This window comes from Physella acuta, unplaced genomic scaffold (genome assembly GCF_028476545.2).
Source record: "Physella acuta isolate Inbredline_101_S28 unplaced genomic scaffold, ASM2847654v3 ptg000727l, whole genome shotgun sequence".
NCBI classification, from domain to species: domain Eukaryota; kingdom Metazoa; phylum Mollusca; class Gastropoda; family Physidae; genus Physella; species Physella acuta.
Genome location: NW_026732245.1, coordinates 6,603 through 27,199, shown reverse-complemented (window position 1 = coordinate 27,199; position 20,597 = coordinate 6,603). Strand labels below are relative to the sequence as shown.

At 36.8% G+C, this 20,597-nt stretch overlaps 1 protein-coding gene across 3 annotated transcripts in view; it reads left to right on the top strand.

The window, feature by feature from the left end:
* The window catches only part of LOC131950005 (hemicentin-2), a 64,381-nt gene extending 43,989 nt beyond the window's left edge, over positions 1-20,392 (top strand). Inside the window, exons 10-14 of one of the 3 annotated variants that reach the window (XM_059311997.1) lie at positions 6,165-6,246; positions 11,234-11,307; positions 12,480-12,582; positions 15,987-16,068; positions 16,210-20,392. In XM_059311997.1, the coding sequence (XP_059167980.1) occupies positions 6,165-6,246; positions 11,234-11,307; positions 12,480-12,582; positions 15,987-16,068; positions 16,210-17,394 (1,526 nt within the window). In that variant the 3' untranslated portion in view covers positions 17,395-20,392. Of the gene's footprint in view, positions 1-6,164; positions 6,247-7,499; positions 7,559-8,954; positions 9,014-11,233; positions 11,308-12,479; positions 12,583-15,986; positions 16,069-16,209 lie in introns of all 3 variants that reach the window. The other 2 variants (XM_059311998.1, XM_059311999.1) reach the window with 2 other exon arrangements.
* Positions 20,393-20,597: the final 205 nt, after the last annotated feature.

Below are 20,597 nucleotides of genomic sequence, written 5' to 3'. Positions count from 1 at the left end.
ATTAATAAAAAAAACTAAAAAATAAAGTCGTTTTTCTTTAGATATCGGTGCCGTTGTTTTACTGACTCTGGATGCTGTACTAAGGTACGATTACTCTAAAAAGTGTCGTGCTTTATGGAAAAGGTTGATAGGGGTGGGGGTGAAAGGGGGGGGGGGGTAAGGGTTTAGGGTGGTGGCTAGAGGGGTTTATGCATGCACAGTGACGTCATCGCTGACATATGCGTGCACGGTTTTTTAAACAAGGTCAAGACCTGGTCATCTCATGTGTTTACGTCAATTAATTACGTCATTTTTTTAAATCATTAATTTAGTTCACAAAAAATTGTTTGCGTAAAGCCGAACAATATTTTTTTAAATATCCAAAAATATTGCTCTTAAGATGGTCTTCTTGACTGGGGTATGTTAAGGGATGGAGGGGGGGGGGGGGGGGGGGGTCGAAATGTTAATTTTAAATCTCAGCCCTTCTTCATATCCTTTTATTTTTCTAAGCCCATTTTATCGAATACACTTGACAAAGTCATGGTGCCTGCAAGTCCAGCTCTAATGAGTACCCGGCATAAGTCTAGGCTCATCGTTTGTTGTAGCGGCAGATGTTTGTGTGTGGAAGTGAGTCAGCGTTTGTTTATTTGTTTACTGCGTGAGCACGAGATGACCCACTCATGTTGTAAGAGTGCATTAACCCTACTCTAATTAGTGACGTCATTAGACCAAACGACAAGGCTACTAATTTTTTTAATTTTTTTAAATTTAACTTTGGAGGTTACTAAGTACACTAAGCCATCCCGCCCCCTTACTTGTCAGTTCTTTGAACAGTATTTTGGGGTGGGGGAGGGGATTAATCGTATTTATTTTATTAACCCTGTCGAGGAAACGAAGGTATCCCTAAAAATAGCAAACTGCTACCACCGTTGTTTTGATTATAAATGACGAGTTGTCTTTTCCTGTTCACGGGAGGTTCCCACCCCCTCCCCACCTTCCCGTTCCCTCCTCTCCTAAGTTCTCTCCCCCCCCCCCCCTCACCTCACCGGGTTAGGTCCGGCATTAAAGATGCCGCTACTCTACGGAACTTGACCCCCACGTTGTGCAGCCTGCGTGAGTGTACACCTACGTTCTAATCATCTTGAAGGGGAGGGGGGGGGGAGATAGCTAATGGGGCGGGGAGGGAGCTAATGGGGCGGGAGAGATCTACACAAACCCACCCACCCCCCACCCTCACACACCCCCACACACACTAACCTGTAACCTAACGCATTCTCCTCTTGTACCATTCAGCAGATCGCATTAAAAAAAAAAAGTTCCGCTGATAAGGAAGGATTGCGGTGTTGTTAGATCTAGTACATCGGGCGGTAGAAATACAAAATTTTTGTCCCGTCAGCATTTAATATGATCGGCCATTTTTTTGCCAGATTTTTTGTATTAAATCCGTCAACAGCGCGCAGGGAAAAAGCTGAAACACTAAATAGTTTGTTATGATAAATAAAGTTGCGGGCTCATCTGCAATTTATTGGTGGATGGTGTGTTGTGATTTTCTTGGATCGCGTGTTGTTATGTTTAAGATAAAAAAAAAGTCATTGTTAGGTTTACTAAAAATAAGATTGGTGAAATGCCACAAATGCTGACTGACTCTGGAGACTTTAGCTTAAACCAGTCCAACTACGGCAGTAATGGTGACTCTTGGCTGACTCCTATAGCGACTCCTTGTTTGCACAAACTCAAGTCTGACTCAACTCCAGCTGGTCCCGAAGTGTGACTCTCGAACGATTACTGATTAGTGACTCCTTGCTGACTCCAGCGGACTTGTTATTCCTCACGGTTCAACTAGACCCTGACTATTATCCTGAGCCTCCAGCACTTACCCGAACTGTTTCAGGCATTACCTGAGTTCACACAGCTCTAATGTGTACCTGACTCTTGGTAGGGAGAGTAAGAGTAGCTAGCCGAGGTCATAAAAACAAATTAACTCTACTTCACCTCACCCTAGTGACCGTCAGGCCCGGAAGGATATTTTTACAATAGTTGGTTACCCTGAAAACTTCAAACTTCCATTCTAATTATTTAAAAAAAGAAACTTTTTTTTTTAAAATTAAGCGCCTTTGTTTTAAAATTTTGTTTTTAAAAATTCGTTAATGATTCCTACATTTTTAACTCCCCCTCCCCCCCCCCCCCATAATTCAGTCAAAATAGTCTAGACCGCTGCAGACGCCAAGTTGTACTTAAAAGTAGCTTCGACCCCGACCTTGACCTTTCTTTGTCGCCGTTGACCTACTATCACCGTTACCTTCCTTTCGTTGTATTTTTCGCGAAACAAAAAAAAAAAAAAAAAATCCGAAAAGATCGCATTTCAGCGTAAAATAAATGTTTTCATTTATTTGTTGTCCTTTCGCTGTCTGTATAAGTGTTCTATTTCGAGGTCAACTAGGTACATTCGACTGTGGAAGACTCCCGGCAATACGAACCTGCCGCTTCTCCCCTAATCCCAATGTTGTTTCTTTCTTTTGAGTTTATTTTTGCGGGAGTTTCCGAAAATCCTGCCGTCGGATGAGGGTTGGGTTTAGGAGGGTTTATGAGAGAGGGGGTTTTCCCGGCTGTACAGAATAACCTCATTCATTAGGCCAACAAACACTTCTGGTGAATGTACGCACTTTGCAACACAAGTACTCGCTAAGTTGGTAAAAAAATTATTAAGAGTAGTGTCCCTTACAACTCTCTAGGTCTTTCATCCACTCACACAAGACGCACCAAAAGAAAAATTAATAACGGTCGTATGGAAATATTTTAATAAGCGATTGGGCTAACAAAGTGCCTTATATCGGGGCTAACTACTACCCTAAATAAAGGATAGGATGTTCATCCCTATATAAGGGCTAACATTATGCCTTATCTCGGGGCTAACTACTACAGTACATAAAGGGCTAATATATGCCTTTATCTCGGGGTTAATTAATATCTTACATAAGAGCTAGCATGCTCTAACCTACTTAAGGGCTACAATTATGCCTTATCTCGGGGCTAACTACTATCCTACATAAAGGGCTAATATGTGCCTTATCTTGGGGCTAATTACTATCCTAAATAAGGGCTAACAAAGTGCCATTTGCGATGCAAACTCCCTCACCCCTTCCTTCCGCGTAAGTCTCACGTCTGCATACGTATTAACATCATTAACAAATGTTTATTTACTCACACCAGGGATTTCCATCTGAAGTAGGTCAAGATTCGAACCCCCACCACCCGCCTCCCACTCCTCCACGATACACTCGCTACAAAGGACACCCCCTCACACCCCCTCACACACACACACACACTCGAACATTGTTTAGACCTCTCACACACTTGACATACAAACTTACTCAACTGGGGACTCTTGACCCCCTCCCCCTTAAATAAAATATCCAACAACCCCATTATTCACCCGCCAACTCTCACTTCACCATAATTCTAAAATAAATCAACATTTTTTTTAAAATCAAAAGTATTCTCTTAAATATAAATTCTGTCAGCAAATCGTGTATATCCATCTATATACTACTAAAAGTCAAGTTTGTTTACATGTTTGAATATTTATTTGTTTGTTTGCCTGATCGAAAATTGTGATATGTTCGACTCTATCTGGAAAGCTGTAAAATGGTATGCAGGTAGAGAATAATTTTTTAATGCAGACAGACTGTTGATCACAAATTTATTTAAAGACGTTAATTAATTTATTGATTTATTCCTACGCAGAATAACCCATTTTTTTTAAAAATATTTGAAAAGCCACTAGACTCGGCGGGACCGTGACGTCACAGGTTTTTGTTTACTCTTTAGTACAATAAAATGGCGGCGTCTATTGAAGAAAATTGTGTTCCCATTCAAAAGTTTAACGCGTTCTAAATCTAATTTTCTGTCGGTCATAACTTTAACAATACGTCCGTTTGCTGTATTTATTACGTTCCAACACTTATATCAATTTTCAACTGTCTTTTTCATTTAGTTTTACGATAAATTTCTCTAGATCTAAAGATCAGCTATCGAAGGAAATTTATGAATCTAGCCTAGATCTAGATCTAGATCTAGCCTAGATGTAGGTCACTAGATTCAATGTAAATTCTACATCTAGAATCTATTTCAGGCCTTAATTATTTTATATAAATCTTTGTTTGGCTTATTTAAGATAAAATTTAATTTGAAAGTTAGTACTACTAGACTTATTTTTAGATCTAGATCTAGAATCTATACGCGTAAATCAAGTTGCATAAGGAGACACATAGTATAGTATAAAAATTCACTTGTGACGTCACGAGTAAATAGCTAAAATGGTAGCGTAGTCAGCTCTCATGCAGGAGGCACGGGTTCTAGACCAATATGTCAATGAAATTTTTTTTTTCAATTTTTTTTTTAGATGTGAATGATAACGTTGCCTATCTGAACTTGGCAAGATACAGGGCAGGTGAAGTAGAGTTCATCTGTTTCTTTGTCCTAAGCATATGAAAGGATAGTGTGGTCAGATACATGCTCGGCTGGAATTGTTTTTTAAACGATAAAAACATGTTGTCTGAGACTTGGCAGGACACTGGGCAGGTGAAGTAGAGTTGAGTAGGTCACCTGTGACGTCAGTTTATGAAGGGATAGTCCGAAATCGGTGTTTTCGGTGTTTTTAAAAGATAAAAAAACATATATTTGAATGTGGGGTCTGTTTTTTGTGACGATAAGTGACACTGCAGTAGCGTACCGAGGAGGGGGGGGGCGGTAGGGGAGGGGAGGCGGGGGGGTGGGGAGGGGAGGGGAGGCGGGGGGTGGGGAGGGGAGGCGGGGGGGGGGGGAAGGGGGGGGGAGGTGGAGGGGGGGAAGGGGGGGGGGGACATATGTTGGGGCGCCAAAATGGTTTGGAAAAATAAATTGATAGGTTGAGGGGGGTTCAAATCGAAAGTTTGAGTGGGGGGGGGGGTGCACATCAAAAGTTTGAGGGGGGGGGGGGGGGGGGGGTTCAAATCGAAAACTTTGTCCCCGGGCGCCGGGAAGGGTCGCTATGCCTCTGAGTGACAGACGTGATGTTTTTTGATGGATGACCCCCGAAACCCACAGTTATCCAACGGATGACGGGTATTCTAGTAGGTATTTAAAAACGTAAAAAAAAATAAATAAAATAAAATAAAATAAATAAATGGACAATGTTTAAATCTGAATGATATCCTTCGGTTTCCCTTCCTTTCCCTACCCATTGTCCCTCTTCTTAGCTTGCCGTGTTCAGTTTGGCAGCCAATTATTATACAGAACGAGCCGACCCGCAGCGTATCATACGCCGCTATTTAGTTGTTTTATTTTCTACTTTTCAGTAATTCATAATTTGTGAATTCGACAGTACCAATGCTGCCACTGAAAATATTTGCTTTAAAACACTAACCCCCCCCCCCCCTTTCCCCTAACCCCGACCCTACACCCCCCCCCCCCCCCCCCCCCCCGTGAAAGCAGCCTCCTCTTAGTTATTTCTTAGTTACCTCCTGTAAGTTTAAAATCGAACTAAATTATCTGCCCCTAATAGAAACCCGGCTCCACGGCTCTACGATTTGTAAACATTTAGCTTTGTAAACATTTAGCGTGACCACAGCTCACCAGACAATGTGGGGGTGGGGTGGGGTTGGTAGTGATAGTGATAGAGAGAAAGAGAGGGGACTGCAAGGAGGCGCTTGCAGCTTGTTTTCTAACGGCTCCCAGAAGAGAATTATATATATAGATATTCTACGTTGTTTCTTGAACCCCTAGAACCCCTCTCCCGTAGCACACCAATTCCAATTTCTGAACCCCCACTCCCCTTCCCGTCCTCTGGCACTATAGACGTTTTTTTTTTTTTTTTTTTTTTTTTGGCAACCTTCAATAAAATTCCAATTTTTTATGCACTTATCATCAAACCCTGATTATATATAAAAAAAAAAAAAAAAATTAACGGCAAAGGTTAAAAGAAAAACTTCAACTTCCGTCCCAAAAATGTTTGACCAATTAAAATGTTATATCGATCGTTCTAATAACATTAATGTTTGACCAATTAAAATGTTATATTGTTCCAATAACAATAATGTTTGACCAATTAAAATGTTATATTGTTCCAAAAACAATAATGTTTGACCTATTAAAATGTTATATTGTTCCAATAACAATAATGTTTGACCACATACCTTTCCTTTCAGTCCCTGTGTGTGAAAACAAAACCAATGGATACTGTTTGAATGGTGGTGTGTGCGAAATCACAGCCGGCATTGAACATTGCGTGTAAGTTTATTTTTGTTCTTTGTTACAACATGCAACAGATTCTGTTTGAATTCCACCACTGTTCACCATTCATATTTTTTTTTCAGCTGATTAATGTAATAATTTAAAAGAATGTTACTTGACTTTTATGAAAATATATTTTTTTAAACTGATATTTATGAAACGGATTTTTAATTAAAGCACATAATTAAATTTAGTGGCATATGCAAGGGGTGTATCGATTTTAGGTTGTCGAGTCAATTCCTCATAGATCCCCAAAATTAACATTGTTAAACGTAATAATGCATGCATAAATACATACATAAAACATATATATATATATATATATATATATATATATATATATATATATATATATATATATATATATATATATATATATATATATATATATATATATACGCCACTTATGTAATTACATTTGTTGATTTCTGCTGCTACTAAACCCTAGGTTATGCTGACGAGGCTGTTCTTTATCAATTACATGTGTTCAATCGATCCCCTACCTAGCCAATGTGTGTAATTCAATTATTACAGCCAATGTGTGTAATTCAATTATTTTAGCCAATGTGTGTCATTCAATTATTTCAGTCAATGTGTGTCATTCAATTAATTCAGTCAATGTGTGTCATTCAATTATTTCAGCCAATGTGTGTCATTCAATTATTTCAGTCAATGTCTGTAATTCAATTCTTCCAGTCGATGTGTGTCATTCAATTCTTTTAGCCAATGTAATTCAATTCTTTCAGTCAATGTGTCTAATTCAATTCTTCCATTCAATGTGTGTCATTCAATTATTTCAGTCAATGTGTGTCATTCAATTATTTCATTCGATGTGTGTCATTCAATTATTTTAGCCAATGTCTGTCATTCAATTATTTCAGCCAATGTGTGTCATTCAATTATTTCAGTCAATGTCTGTAATTCAATTCTTCCAGTCGATGTGTGTCATTCAATTCTTTTAGCCAATGTAATTCAATTCTTTCAGTCAATGTGTCTAATTCAATTCTTCCATTCAATGTGTGTCATTCAGTTCTTCCATTCAATGTGTGTCATTCAATTCTAAATTTCAGCCAATGTGTGTCATTCAATTCTTCCAGCCAATGTGTGTCATTCAGTTCTAAATTTCAGCTCACGTCAAGACCTCACCCCAGCCTCTATGCCCACCTGTCTCTGTCTCTGTGTCAATGTCAATGTCTATTGTATCGATGTGGTTACCCACAATTCACTCCATGTTCCTACCATTTGTCTAGGTGTGCGGGTGGTTTTGTTGGTGAGCGCTGTGAAAGCACTACCGCGAACGTAGAAATCGGTAAACAAACATGAATGAACTTCAGATTGAAACTATCATCTGCATGCCTACCCAATTTAAAAAAAAAATTAACTAACCTTTTTTTATTATTTTGGCCAGCAATATTTTTAAAAAATGCGTTAAAGACCTATACAATAACACACACACAAACAACCCGCACATAAATGTACCATCATACACTACCACACACATTCTCACCCACACGTAAATTGTATGTTATTTTATTGAGCATTTTGAATGCATCACATGGAGCGACGTAATGGCTGAACTGATCAACCACAGACTGTACTAAACCTAAATATTAACTATCCATGAGGTTATTGCGCTACAGAACTTAATCAATGTTGCATTAATTAACACTGCACATTTCTACTTTGTTGTCCTAAATTTCTATACAAAATGTATAAATATAAGTGTGGTGTAAATATACACTAAAACACACACACACACATATACACGGCTAAGTGCATATGAATTTTTGAAACCTCCATCCATCCCTCTTTTTCCTCGCCCACATATTCCATTTCATCAACGTCAACAACGAAATAGTGTGGACCGCGACCATCTAAATGCCAATATATGGTCGAATATATCGCAGATAGGAATGTGCATCTTACTTAATCCAGCATTTTGGCTCTCCATATTTAACCTCCAAAAAAAATGGCATAAAATACCATAGAAGTCAAAGCAAAACGTTAAATAAATACTAAAACCGCAATTAAAAACTGTTCTTTCTAGCGTTGGAATGTTGAAAAGAGATGCTCAAGGAGGAGTTAAGCGCCACCCCCCTCCCCCACACCCCATTCCTCCCCCTCCCCACCCCCATGGACCCAAAAATGAATGTTATGTCACGTGATGGTTACAGCTATAGAATAAACCTGACTTTGACCTGAAGAGTGCAGGGCTTAAGACTGCAAGAGCAACTCTAAAAGCAACAATATAATCTTTAAAAAAATAAAACATGATCATTTTATTTTCATGAAAATTCTGAGGTTCTAGACTCAAATTACACTTATTGGATAAAAAATATCACCAAATATTTATCAAGACAAAAAGTCTATTAGTAGAATCATATTATTATAATCGGAAAGCATCGCTAAATTACAAACAGACATATTTTAGTTTGTAGATGTAATCACAAGTAATTTTTATTTTCATTGGCTTAAGAAAACAACCAGCCTTCACATTTCATTCCGCCATTTTAACTTCCATTCAACATATGTGTGTGCTGAGCCTACTTTCAACAGATTGCCAGACGACGCCAAGAGAACACAACTCTCATTTATTTTTAAATATTTTTTATAAAATTATCTTCTCATTGTGGATGTATCTGTACCCCATGAGTTGTTGTTCCTTTTGATTTTTTTGACTAATGGGGGGTGGTTATGTGTCACAGGTGCCCCATCTCGTATAGGGGAGAGAGGTGTGACGAACAAATCACAGACTACATCACTGGTAAATGGGTTGGCATTCGCATGGTTGTCTTAGGGTGACGCTAGTTGCTTGCCTGTTGTTACTTCCCTTTAGAGTAACTTTTTAAAAAGATATTTTCTTCATTAGTGTCAGACAATGAACTCTTCTTTTTTTTAAAAATAATTAGAAGTGCTAGACTAATAATATAATATCGTTTTAGGGTTGGGTTAAGATCTATTCCTGGGATAAATTTGGTATTAGCGTGTAGGCCTAGTATAAAGACTTACACATTTTCAAGAAGACATAAATATTTGAGGAGAAAAAACAATTTTTGATGTTGTTTTTTTTTTCTTTTTTTTTTTTTTTTTTTTGATTAAAGAGTCCGGTAATGGACTCTTCCAATAAATATGGATGTTGTTCTTGTAAGACTAGGGATATTAGTTAGAACTGTTTTTTTTTGGAAGAGTCTAATGTCAAACACTGATGCAACAAAAATCACCAGTGGTTTTTTCTTCCGATGTTTAGTTTAATAATAAAACAACAAATTTCACCACATTCAGGCTGAACCAAGTTGTATAACCCTGTCGGTGTCAAATTTAGAGTGTTATCCCCCTTTAAAACTCTAACTCCCTACAACCTGCATACAACTCTATGTTGTACATTGTGCTACTAATTTTGTTACAAGTGTGTGTTGTTGTACCTGTGTTACTGAGGTAACTAAACACCTGGGAAACGCATGAGGGGACATGTCTAGCCTTTATTCAAAGGGCGGGTTTAAACTATCAGATTTACCCCGACCCCCAAAACCCCTATTAGACCCCTAACTCCTCTACTAGGGTCATACAAATATAAAGGTTTCACTGTTACTGCAATACTAAACCAAGCTTCAAAAAAGTTTTATTTTTTTAAATTAGTAAGTCAAATAAAAATGAAGGAATACAGGGAAAAAAATGGTCTAGTGTATAGGCCTTTATCAAATAAAACATTCTATGTAAATCAATTCTTACTCTAATTAAATATAATTTTAATTGATCAAGAAAATTTGAATATTTTGTATTTTTTTACATAATAAAATTAGGGGGACATTACGAAAAAAGAAACCTACTTTTAACACTTAACCTAAATTTTAACAATGTGTACAAAATTGAAGTCCCCTTGACACCTAGATTCCACCCGGTACATAGTTTGACCAGGCCCAAATGCTCTGTAAAAAGTTCTCTCTAACGACCGAAAGGAAACAACAGCAGGCAACAACGTCAGCCCCAACCTGCGGGACTTGTCGTGTGGTTTCAACTTTGAAAAGCTCACAAAATTTAATCTCGTTTGTAAATAGACAATAATCTGCTTCTCTGAGATTTCTTTCTAAACCAAGCCATGTGATGTATTCAAGTTGCGCTTTGTTCCGCTAACTTCAATAACTAAAATTTTAACTGATTAAAAAATGTATATTTATATACCACTAAACAAGAATTCGCTTTTTCTTGTAATAGCAAACTGTATAATTTTTATTTTTACAAACACACCCAATCAGAAAAAAATTACACTTTAATAATCACCCAATTATACATTCTTTTTTTTTACTTACACCCAATTATACAGTCGTTTTTTTTTTTTTTTGTATTTTTTTTTTTAAATTATACCTTTGATCCTGCTGTTTTTGCTTTATTAACACAGATGCTAACACAACTAACACCAGCCATAGGGCTTGTAAGTCTACGGTCTCGAAATCTACTGGCTGGCAAGTACGAGAACGAGAAGTTGTGACCTACTTACAAGCCCTATTGCTGTAGCCCGACGCTGCTTTTTAATTTATACTCTGGTTTTATTTATTTAGAAAGCTCAAGAGGCTGATGTCGGTCTATTAGACGTGTGCTGCTATTGCGTTTTTTTGTTGTTTGTGTTTTAGAGGTGTCTAATTATAACATCTACTATGGTGTGTGTTTTTGTGCTGTGTGTTTTGAAAACGTTGATCTAATATTTTACCTCAGAATTTCAAGATTGGATTTGGAATTGCATCCCAATTTTGCTTGGCTGACTTCTGTCATTTCGAAATGTTCGATTACTTTCTTTTTTTTTTTGTCGGTGTACTTTTCGAGTACTCTTCACTTCTTAATTTACAGCAAGTCTAATCTATATCTAGTTGTGGTTTCATTTTCAGGGTTAATTTTAACCCTCCCCCACCCCCACAATCTGCCCCACCCCTCTCCTCCCTCACCTGTTCCAGCCAATCTAGCAATCGTCTGCTTTACTCTAACAATGCAGGTGCGCGGTCGGCTATGCAGGTCCAAGGTGTGAAGCCACTGACGTACGTCTCTCACCCGAAGTCTCTTACAATCGTATGTACTGCTACGTACTCCCCCTTCCCCCTCCTCCCCTTACCAAATGTGCACGGCTGAACCTCACCAGTATAAAATCTAAACGTCTTAAAACACTACTGCCTAAAAGAATGGAAATAATTTCGCATTATTCTTTATAATTATCTCTATTACCACAGTTTCTTTTCTTCTTTAATGATGAAAAGTTTCACCTAAAGCAAATCAATAACAAGCACTTCTGTCAAATTTTGTTTTGTTCGATAAAAACTATCTACTTTTTTTATTATAAAGACACATATTGATTAAAATGTTTGGCTTTTATTTCTATAATCAATCACGTATGTACTCTCTAACTACCACAAACAATTATTTAATACCCTAATGCGCACACGAACAAAATGTATAGCCTTGCACTTTTTTTCTTGTTTTTAATAATGTGATAATCAAATTTATTAGAAATTTCGTGTTAAAATAATTTGTTTGAAAAAAATGAAAAAAAAAACATAATTAATTAGATAGAAAAACAATAGGTCAGAATTTTTTTTTTAATATTTTTTTAAATTGTTGCTAAATTTAGAAGTCGTACAATATCTGTGGTTGTCCAGACATTATACTTGTTACTGTGTTCGTCTTGTGGTGATTGTATGACACGGCAGCAAAAAGAAATGTAAACATTCTAGATTGTCAGTATTCGGTTAGAGACAAGTTTATTTATCCTAGTGCTCAGGGTTTCCGATCTATTAAACCAGGCTTAATGTGTTACCTACGACATTCTTTTTTTTAAAATCTTAAACTACGTTCTTAATCATTGTCTTTATAGAAATTTGATTATCACATACACTTTTGTTACTATTAATGAACACAACAGAGTTTAGCTCAAGCTAGTTTGCTACTTAATTAATTCTTATCAAATATACTTCTCGAAATATGAAAGTAAAATGTTTATTTAATTATTACCAGTACTTTTAATTTTTTTTTTTTTTTTTTTTTTTTTTTAGTAATCAAGTTAAAAATTCATATAGAAACCTATTTATTTCTCGATTTTAAGCTGATTTTATATTTAAAATGTGTTAGTCATTTACTAAAAAAAAAATAAAAAAATAAACCATTGATTGTGCATTTTGCTAGCATGCCATGACCTGACCCAACAGTGGCCGAGAATGCCCGTCTTTAACCGCATGCCTCTATTTCAGGTCAGGCATCCCTCCTCTTTCAGAGAACTCTGATCATCATCGGCATTGTCATCGCTCTCCTCGTCTTCGTGGCCATTTGCATTGCATCTTACGTGCTCGCTAAGTGAGTTTTCTAACACGTCGATGAGTCGTCTGCATGTGTCTGAAGCCTGCTCTAAAAATAACAATTAATCTTTGCAATGTTCATTTATACCTTCATTCATTATTTTCGAGATGAGAATTCAAAAAAAAAAAATTCATGTTGTGAATACAATCACGCCAAAAAAAAAAAAAAAAGAAAAAAAAAAAAAAAGAATTCATTTAATTTAAAAAAACGTATTTTTTAAAACATTATTTGCATTATTAAAATGTTTATTTTCTTTTTTACCGTTGAAACTAAAAATAATCAATACATTTTTTTAAAATTTAAATAACGAAAACGTTCGAAATTTAAATTGATACGTTAAAAAATGGAATTAATAATTTAAAAAATAGCGAGATCAGGTTATACAGCATTGTATGACAACAAAAATATTTTGCCATAACAATATTTTTTTTTAAATGTGTTGTTTTAGTCTGTTTTTTAAATAGATAAACTACAAAAAAATGGCATCTATTTCCATGTATTTATTATTCTTGGTGCACTGGTTAACATTTTCGTCTTGGATATCTCACGTCTGCTGTGGCGTAAGTCTCACGTCTGTGAGACTTACGTCCCAGCTAGGATGTGATACCCCAGTGGAAAAGTGAGACCTACCCCCAACCTTGACAGAAAGACTAGTGATAAAGTGAGACTTGAAATCTAGTTAGACTGCAAGACCAATTTTTCTTAAAAAAGTGACGCACATCTCATTTGTACTTTAAGACTAGTGATTAAGTGAGACTTAGACCTCACTTGTACTGTAAGACTTATGTTATAGTGAGACTTAAAACTCAGTTGTAAGACTTATAAAAAGTGAGACTTATACCCACATTGGCCTGTAAGACTAATTGCTGTAAGACTTACAAAAAGTGAGACCTACACCTCACGCGTGTACTGTAAAACTTATACAAAGTGAGCATTACACCCTGGTTGAACCTACGCTCTAGTTAAACCAGCAGACGTTGCCCCCCCCCCCCCCCACCCCGCTCCCACCCCCTACTCTAGCGAGCAGACAACATTAGCGCATCGCTCTCTCCCCGGGATTGTCAGCTCCCAGGGCCGCCACTATCAATATCTACTTTAATGCGGGACCAGCGACTCAGGCGGCGCCTAGCGGCATAGCTGAGCCACAGGGTACCATCGACTCGCGGCGATAGCATGTCAAGTTTGAACAAGCCCAGTGTAAATACCACGATAGCCGTCTGTTTACATAATGGCTTATCATACTTTCTTTTTATCAGTAATTTTTTTTTTACTTCTTTTGTTTTCTGCTTCAATTTTTTTCTCTCCTCTTGTATGCCTTCGTTATGATCCATCTCTCTCTCTCTCTCTCTCTCTCTCTCTCTCTCTGTCTCTCTCGGAGAGATACTCGTAGAGTCTTCAACCCAGTCTGAGTGCCCTACTCGTGGCCGTATCATCATTCACTTGAAGACACTTCACAGATAAAAGAAAAATAAATCTGTTTCTCTATCGTCCTAGACACCAGCAGTCTCTCTGTGCCTCACTTTCTCTTGCTGGGGGCTCTCGTTCAATCTATATCGTCGGCGACTCGATGTGGAGGAACAGCCCACACTCAACACTCCGGGATATATATATATATATATATATATATATATATATATATATATATATAGGAAGATAGTGAGAGAAATCTTTGGAATCTCCTCCTCCCCCACCCCAGATATAGTAGATTGGAGCAGCCAGTGTTCTTTTCCCTTTTTCTCCTCCAAAAAGTTTGTCGTTTTCTTCCTAGACGATGTTCCAACCACCCGACTCTCCCCGTGTCGTTATATTTCGATTAAAACTGGCACACAGATGCCCTCCCCTGGATGTTGTTCCACTACCAATGACGTCATCAAATGTATGACACCCCTGGGGTTTGTGTCCGGCTAACGACCTACCAATGGATGCCCATATTTCTTTTTTTTATTCCGGTTTTTTTAAATTGGTGTTAAAAAGTTCCGACTCCTTTAACCAATCGCACGCAACTCAAGTTTTCCACCCCACTCCCTCCCCCAACACCATGCGCTCCCATTCCCGTGTCTCCCATCTCTGGGTGTAATTCTATGCCGTCCAGTTCATTTGAACCCACTCTTACACAGTCTCTCTCTCTCTCTCTCTCACCCATGTTACCAGTAGCTGCATACTTGGGTTACCTCAGGGGCATCGTACTACCGGGGCATTAGGGCAGTTCAGTCAGGGCATGATGGGCAGTTTAGTCTGGGCATGAGGGGTAGTTCAGTCTGGGCATTAGGGGAAGTTCAGTCGGGAGATCTACCGTTTCCAACCCAGGTACCGAACTCTTAACCCTCAGGCCAGCAGGCGGGGGTTGCACCGTTAGACCCCAACACAAGCCAACAACATGCTCAGTTCTGCTCGAGCTTCAAAACATTGTTCTGGAGAAAGCCAGACATCTAGAAACTGTTGGTTACAATTGGCAGACGTCTAGAAACTGTTGGTTACAATTGTCAGACGTCTAGAAACTGTTGGTTACAATTGTCAGACGTCTAGAAAATGTTGGGACAGCGCCACCTTGTGACTGGTTTGACAAACAGCGCCACCTTGTGACTGGTTTGAGAACAACATCAGAGTTTCTTCCAGGCATCTCTTCGGGGGGGCGAAGCCCCCCCGAAAATTTTTTACCGCCCCCCCCCCCGAACGAAATGAAATTTATATAATTTATATAGAAAATATATACTTTTAACAGTGTCCGCCCCCCCCGAAGAAAGTCTGCCGCCCCCCGAAAATTTCAAGTGCCCCCCCCCGGAGAAAAAAGTCTGGAAGAAACACTGAACAACATCCTAGCCGTGATGTCTCACGCAGGTCAGAGGTCGCCCACCGCTGACAACATGCACATCATTGGCGTCACTAGGTCGGGTGTCACCCGGTGCTGACACCCCCCGTCCATGTCTTGTGACGCTTCTGGTCCACATTGTGCGTGTGGGGGGGGGGAGAGGTTAAAGCTTTATTTTTTTTAAATGCGACGTAGCATAAAAGACACTATTTTTATTTATTGAAAATTTAAATTTAGAAAAGTTTTTTTTTAATTTACGATAAAATTATGTTTACTCGACTGGTAAAGGGTAGAGCTTGGTGCCGTATTTGTACAAGATACAGTTGGGGATGGGACGGGGATGGACAATGATTGGTACAGAAAGTGTGACGACATGTATTGACCACTTTTAGCGTACATGACCCATGACAAGTGTACAAGCGTCTGACCCACTAGATGCTAAGCCTGCTCCAATGACATAGTCGTGATTAACTTTTCCATGTCACCAAGATGTTTTATTAATTTTGAAAAAAATTATTGATGTTTTCTTTAAAAAAAATCAAAACCACTCCGATAATATGTAGAGTAACAATTTATATCATCACTTTCATAGGAGGCAGCAACGGAAATACAACAAAAGCAGAACAGCCAATCCCAATCACACAGCCAACTCTCCCCCCACCGGAGGTAACTCGGTAGGAATCTTTTTTTTTTTTAAATTAATTAATTTTTTTTTATTTTTATTTTTTACAAAAGAGAAAAAAAATACTTTTCGTAAATTTTCTGGAAATTAATGATTATTTGCAGTGTGCTTATGTATGTATTTTTTTTTATAGGGACCAGAAAATGGAGGAGGAGTTATCGCCCGTGACAGTTCAGCACCGTCGATGACGGAACCAAAGTTGGGAAAAAGTGAAATGGCGTCACCGCCTACACATCCGTTTCCCGTCCCGCCCTTTATGAGAACGGGAAATAAACCAGCCGAAACGCGAAGAAGACTTTGTGCCTCTTCTCAGTATGACAATGTTCGCGATCTTGAAGCAATCCTTGATAACGATTCTTCAAATACCGCCAAGCCTTATGAAAAAATCCAAATGGCGCCGCTTAGGAGCGTTGGAGCGAGCCCCGAGCCAGCGGAAGTTCAACCGAGTCTGGGTACACCTGGGGAGAGTCCCAGCCCAGGCTTACCACGTGATCACCATCATCCAACCCCCTCACCATCAGCACCGCCCCCTGTCCCCACGATTCAGTATTCCACATCGCCATCATCTCCAGACAACGCCACTTCACGGCAAGCATTTTCAACTGCTGATCCGAACTCTATCCAAACGTTTCATCCGCTTGGCTCCAGAAGCGACAGAGACATTGCAAGACACTTAGCCTCCACCAGAAACAAGCATAAAACCAGCCACGATCCTTTAGAGAATGAAAACCTGTTAAAGAAAGCCAAACTAACAAGCTCCAACACATTTCCAACCTCCAAAGTTAACAGCGTACCTTTACTAGACTCAGATAGTGATGAAGACGTCCGGGACATTCACTACGACCTTCACATCACAGAAGAAGACCTTGACCTCTCCAAAGGGAGTTCCTACAACAGTTCCAGCAGCAGCATGAGGTCGCCCACAGGTCAGCAAGAATCTCTTGGGCTCCTGGCGTCCACACATTCATCCCGGCCCGGGGTAAGGAAGCACCAGAGTGAAGACAGCCCGTCTTACAACACGCCAACAAACAGAAGGTACGGGCTTCAGCAGGAGGACAATGCTCGGAGCTACTCCCTGGATGAACCAGCCACAAAACCCGCCGCCCCACCCTCTAAGCACATGAACAGTACACTGCTCGGCTCCCCAGAGTCTGAGTACCCCCACGCTGCCCCAGGACCATGCCAGCATTACAACCACAATGAATACGACCCCACCGATGACGAGGTGCCGTGGGATGCAAACAGTTCAAAGGTCACAAACGACGAGCACTACAAGCTTAAAGATGTAGCCCCTAATCAACGACCCATTCCCATCTAGATGTTTGCTTAACAGAATGACAGGGCTGTTTTGTGGTGATTTGTATAGAGCTTTACTAGAGGGGAGGCTAATAAACGAATATCTTGATAGAAGAATACATAGCACACAAATTTAAAAATACATAGATAAAATTGAGGCCAAAGTTCAAATTGCTCAAAAATATTTCATTTTCTATATTCTTTTATCCCTGTTACCACTCCAAATGCAATTTTTTTTAAATTGATGGTATTTCAGGGAAAATAAGTTTGTTCAGGCTATTTCAAAAACAAAAGTGCTAATAATTAAATTATTAGGCAGAGTCTAATATTTGTTACTTGTTATATATAGAGCTTTAACTTTCTCTAAAGTGGTTCATTACTTTATTTTTTAAAAATAATTTTACTTTGATAAAAGTAATGGGGAAGACAGCATTACAATTAGGAAATAAGTATTTAAAACTTGTGATGAGAGTAACTAAATAGGTGGTAGTGATCATTCATGGCTAGGAAACTCACAAAAATGGATATATAAAATTTATTTTTTCTTGCTTGTAAAATAGAACCTTAACTTATAACTCAAAAGACCCACCCAGTGAGTATCTTCTCAAAATAGCTAAACTCCAACATTACTCCTTCACATAACGGTATACAAAAAGTATATTTTCACTACAACATAATATATAGTTACTGTTTTTTTTTCTAGTAGTAAAAAGTTATATTTTATTAGCAGTAAATTACAAAAATACCACAATGAACATAAACTTTTTAAAAATATGTAACAATCAGCCATACTTGTTTTCTGGTATTGTTATAAATTGTCTTTTAATAAAAATCCTTGAATGTGATAAGTTGCACCTGCTAAAGCTTTGATAATAAATTTATTAATGAACAATGTAAAATAAATTTTAATATTCATACTTTTTTTTAAATTTGAAAATATTGTAATGGTCGGCAGTTTAAAAAAAAAAATTATGGGCATTGGTAACAATTTATAAAAAAAATTATTACTATCTTTTTTTATATATTGGACTTAAAAATATACAAAATATTAAATCATTATTCATCGTTATTTAGTCAGTCACTGTAAAGATTACGATGCCACATTGACTGTGAGATACTATGGACTGAGCTATACTGATGATAAACGAGAAGGTAAAAACGCCATGGTAGATTAAAGAATGTTTAAAAATCTGTTTTAAGTTAAATTTAAAATATCTTATGTTTTTGAAGAAACAGTTACACAGAAATACTGTTTTGTATACAACATTATTGTCTACTAGTGGAATCTTATTTTATAAATGTTTTTAATTTCAATACTAATACAGTTTGTAAAAAATATGTTTTGAAGCCTTTTTATGCACCAAAATAGTATGGTACATTTTACCAAATTCTCTTAAAGAAAATGGTGTCAATTAAATCTCTTCCTTCAAGGCTTTCATTAGCATAGAAAAGTCCACAAATCCCATACAAAAAAATCATTACTAATATCATTTGTACATTTTAATTTTTGACTAATTTTTAATGTTATGTAGTGGTTTATTTAATTTTATTTGATGTTGTGAATTCTACACTTATAAAATATTTTATATTCATCTATAAATGAAACTTCATTGCTGTAATAATTTTCTCCATGCTGGAGTGATTATAAAGTATGAAAACACTGCCCAGTTTATAAATATATATGCTTTAATAAACACACTGTCCTAGTGTTAATAACTGCCATTTTCATGTTTTAACACAATTAATTTTTTAACTTAAATTAATAGGTGTTTGTTTAAATCTTTGTAGTTTTTAATTATCAAAACCAATTAGTTTACAACAGTTTTTTTATGAATTATTTTAAAATAAATATGATTTTAGTAGCTTTATTGTTAAAACAATTCAGTGGCAAGAAGATTTGCATTTTAAATTAGATGGATTAAGAAGATAAAATATGTTTGGATACTTAAATTATATTCATTTTAGCTTACAGCCAAATGTTGAAATGAATCAATTATTTTTCTCAAAGTTTTAGTTGGGTCAGCCTAAAATCTTTATTTTACTGTCTTTGGTTGCTTAAGCTGTTAGTAATTAATATTTTCTGGGGGCATTTTTTGCCAGCTGAAATTGTTTCTTTTATATTTTTTTTTTACTTTTTAAAATCAATATTCTAATAATGTTGATACTCGATGTACATAATTAACAAATAATCTATTATTTATAAAAAAAATGTTAATTTATTTTCAGACAAAAACCATTGAATTCTTGTTTCATGTTACATTTTGTAAAAACATCATTCAACATGGTTAAAGATTTACATTCCAATTTCATTGACATGTTTTTTTTAGTTTTGTTCTGTTTTGTAATTATGTGCAAAGTTTTGTTGACTTTGTGCCTGGTTTGGTTGTTTTGTGTTAAGTTTGGCATAATATATTGCTGGGGTTTTTATTTCTGCTCATTTTTAAAGATTTTATTTGTTATAAATATTTTGTTGCCATAATTTCCAAAGTAGAATTTTAGAGTGTCTTTTAAAAATTCTAAACCAAGTTTATAAATTATGTTTTACTTAGTATTACTATTTCCGATAACTAAGTTTTTTAGCATAAATCCTTTTTTACCTTTCTTGAGTCCTGAAGAAAAAAAAATAGTTACATTTATTACTGACTAAATTCATCAACGTTCAGCACTTGCCAATATTTCATTGTTTTTTAGTATTTCAATTAAAATTTCAGTTTAATTTAAATTTGAATATTTGGTTGACATGGACACACTGGTATTTATCTGGCAACAATTGTCCTGTACTACATATATTTATTCATACAAAACAAACTTTGTAAATAACCTATGTAAAATTTAAATATTGCAAATTGTACTTGAATTTGAAGTATGATTGTGGGTTTCTGTAATGAATAATTTATTGACAATTTGAATGAACAGAGAATGTTTTGTCGATTTTTTGCGTTGTGTTTATACGAGAAAGTGTTTCAATAAAGAATACGTTGAAATTAAATTTTAATCATGAAAATAAAGAGCTTATATAAGATCACAAGTCTGCAAATCAGAATTATTTTGAAACTATTTTGTCTTTTATTGTTTGTGTTTGGAGGTTTGTTAATGGGCTTTACGAAAATAATATTATAGCTGGGTATTAGAAAGCGGTTTTCTTCTACAGAAATTTTACCATCTACGAAATATATACAGCACCTCAGAACAATGTTCTCTGACAAAATGATTTAAGATAAGCAT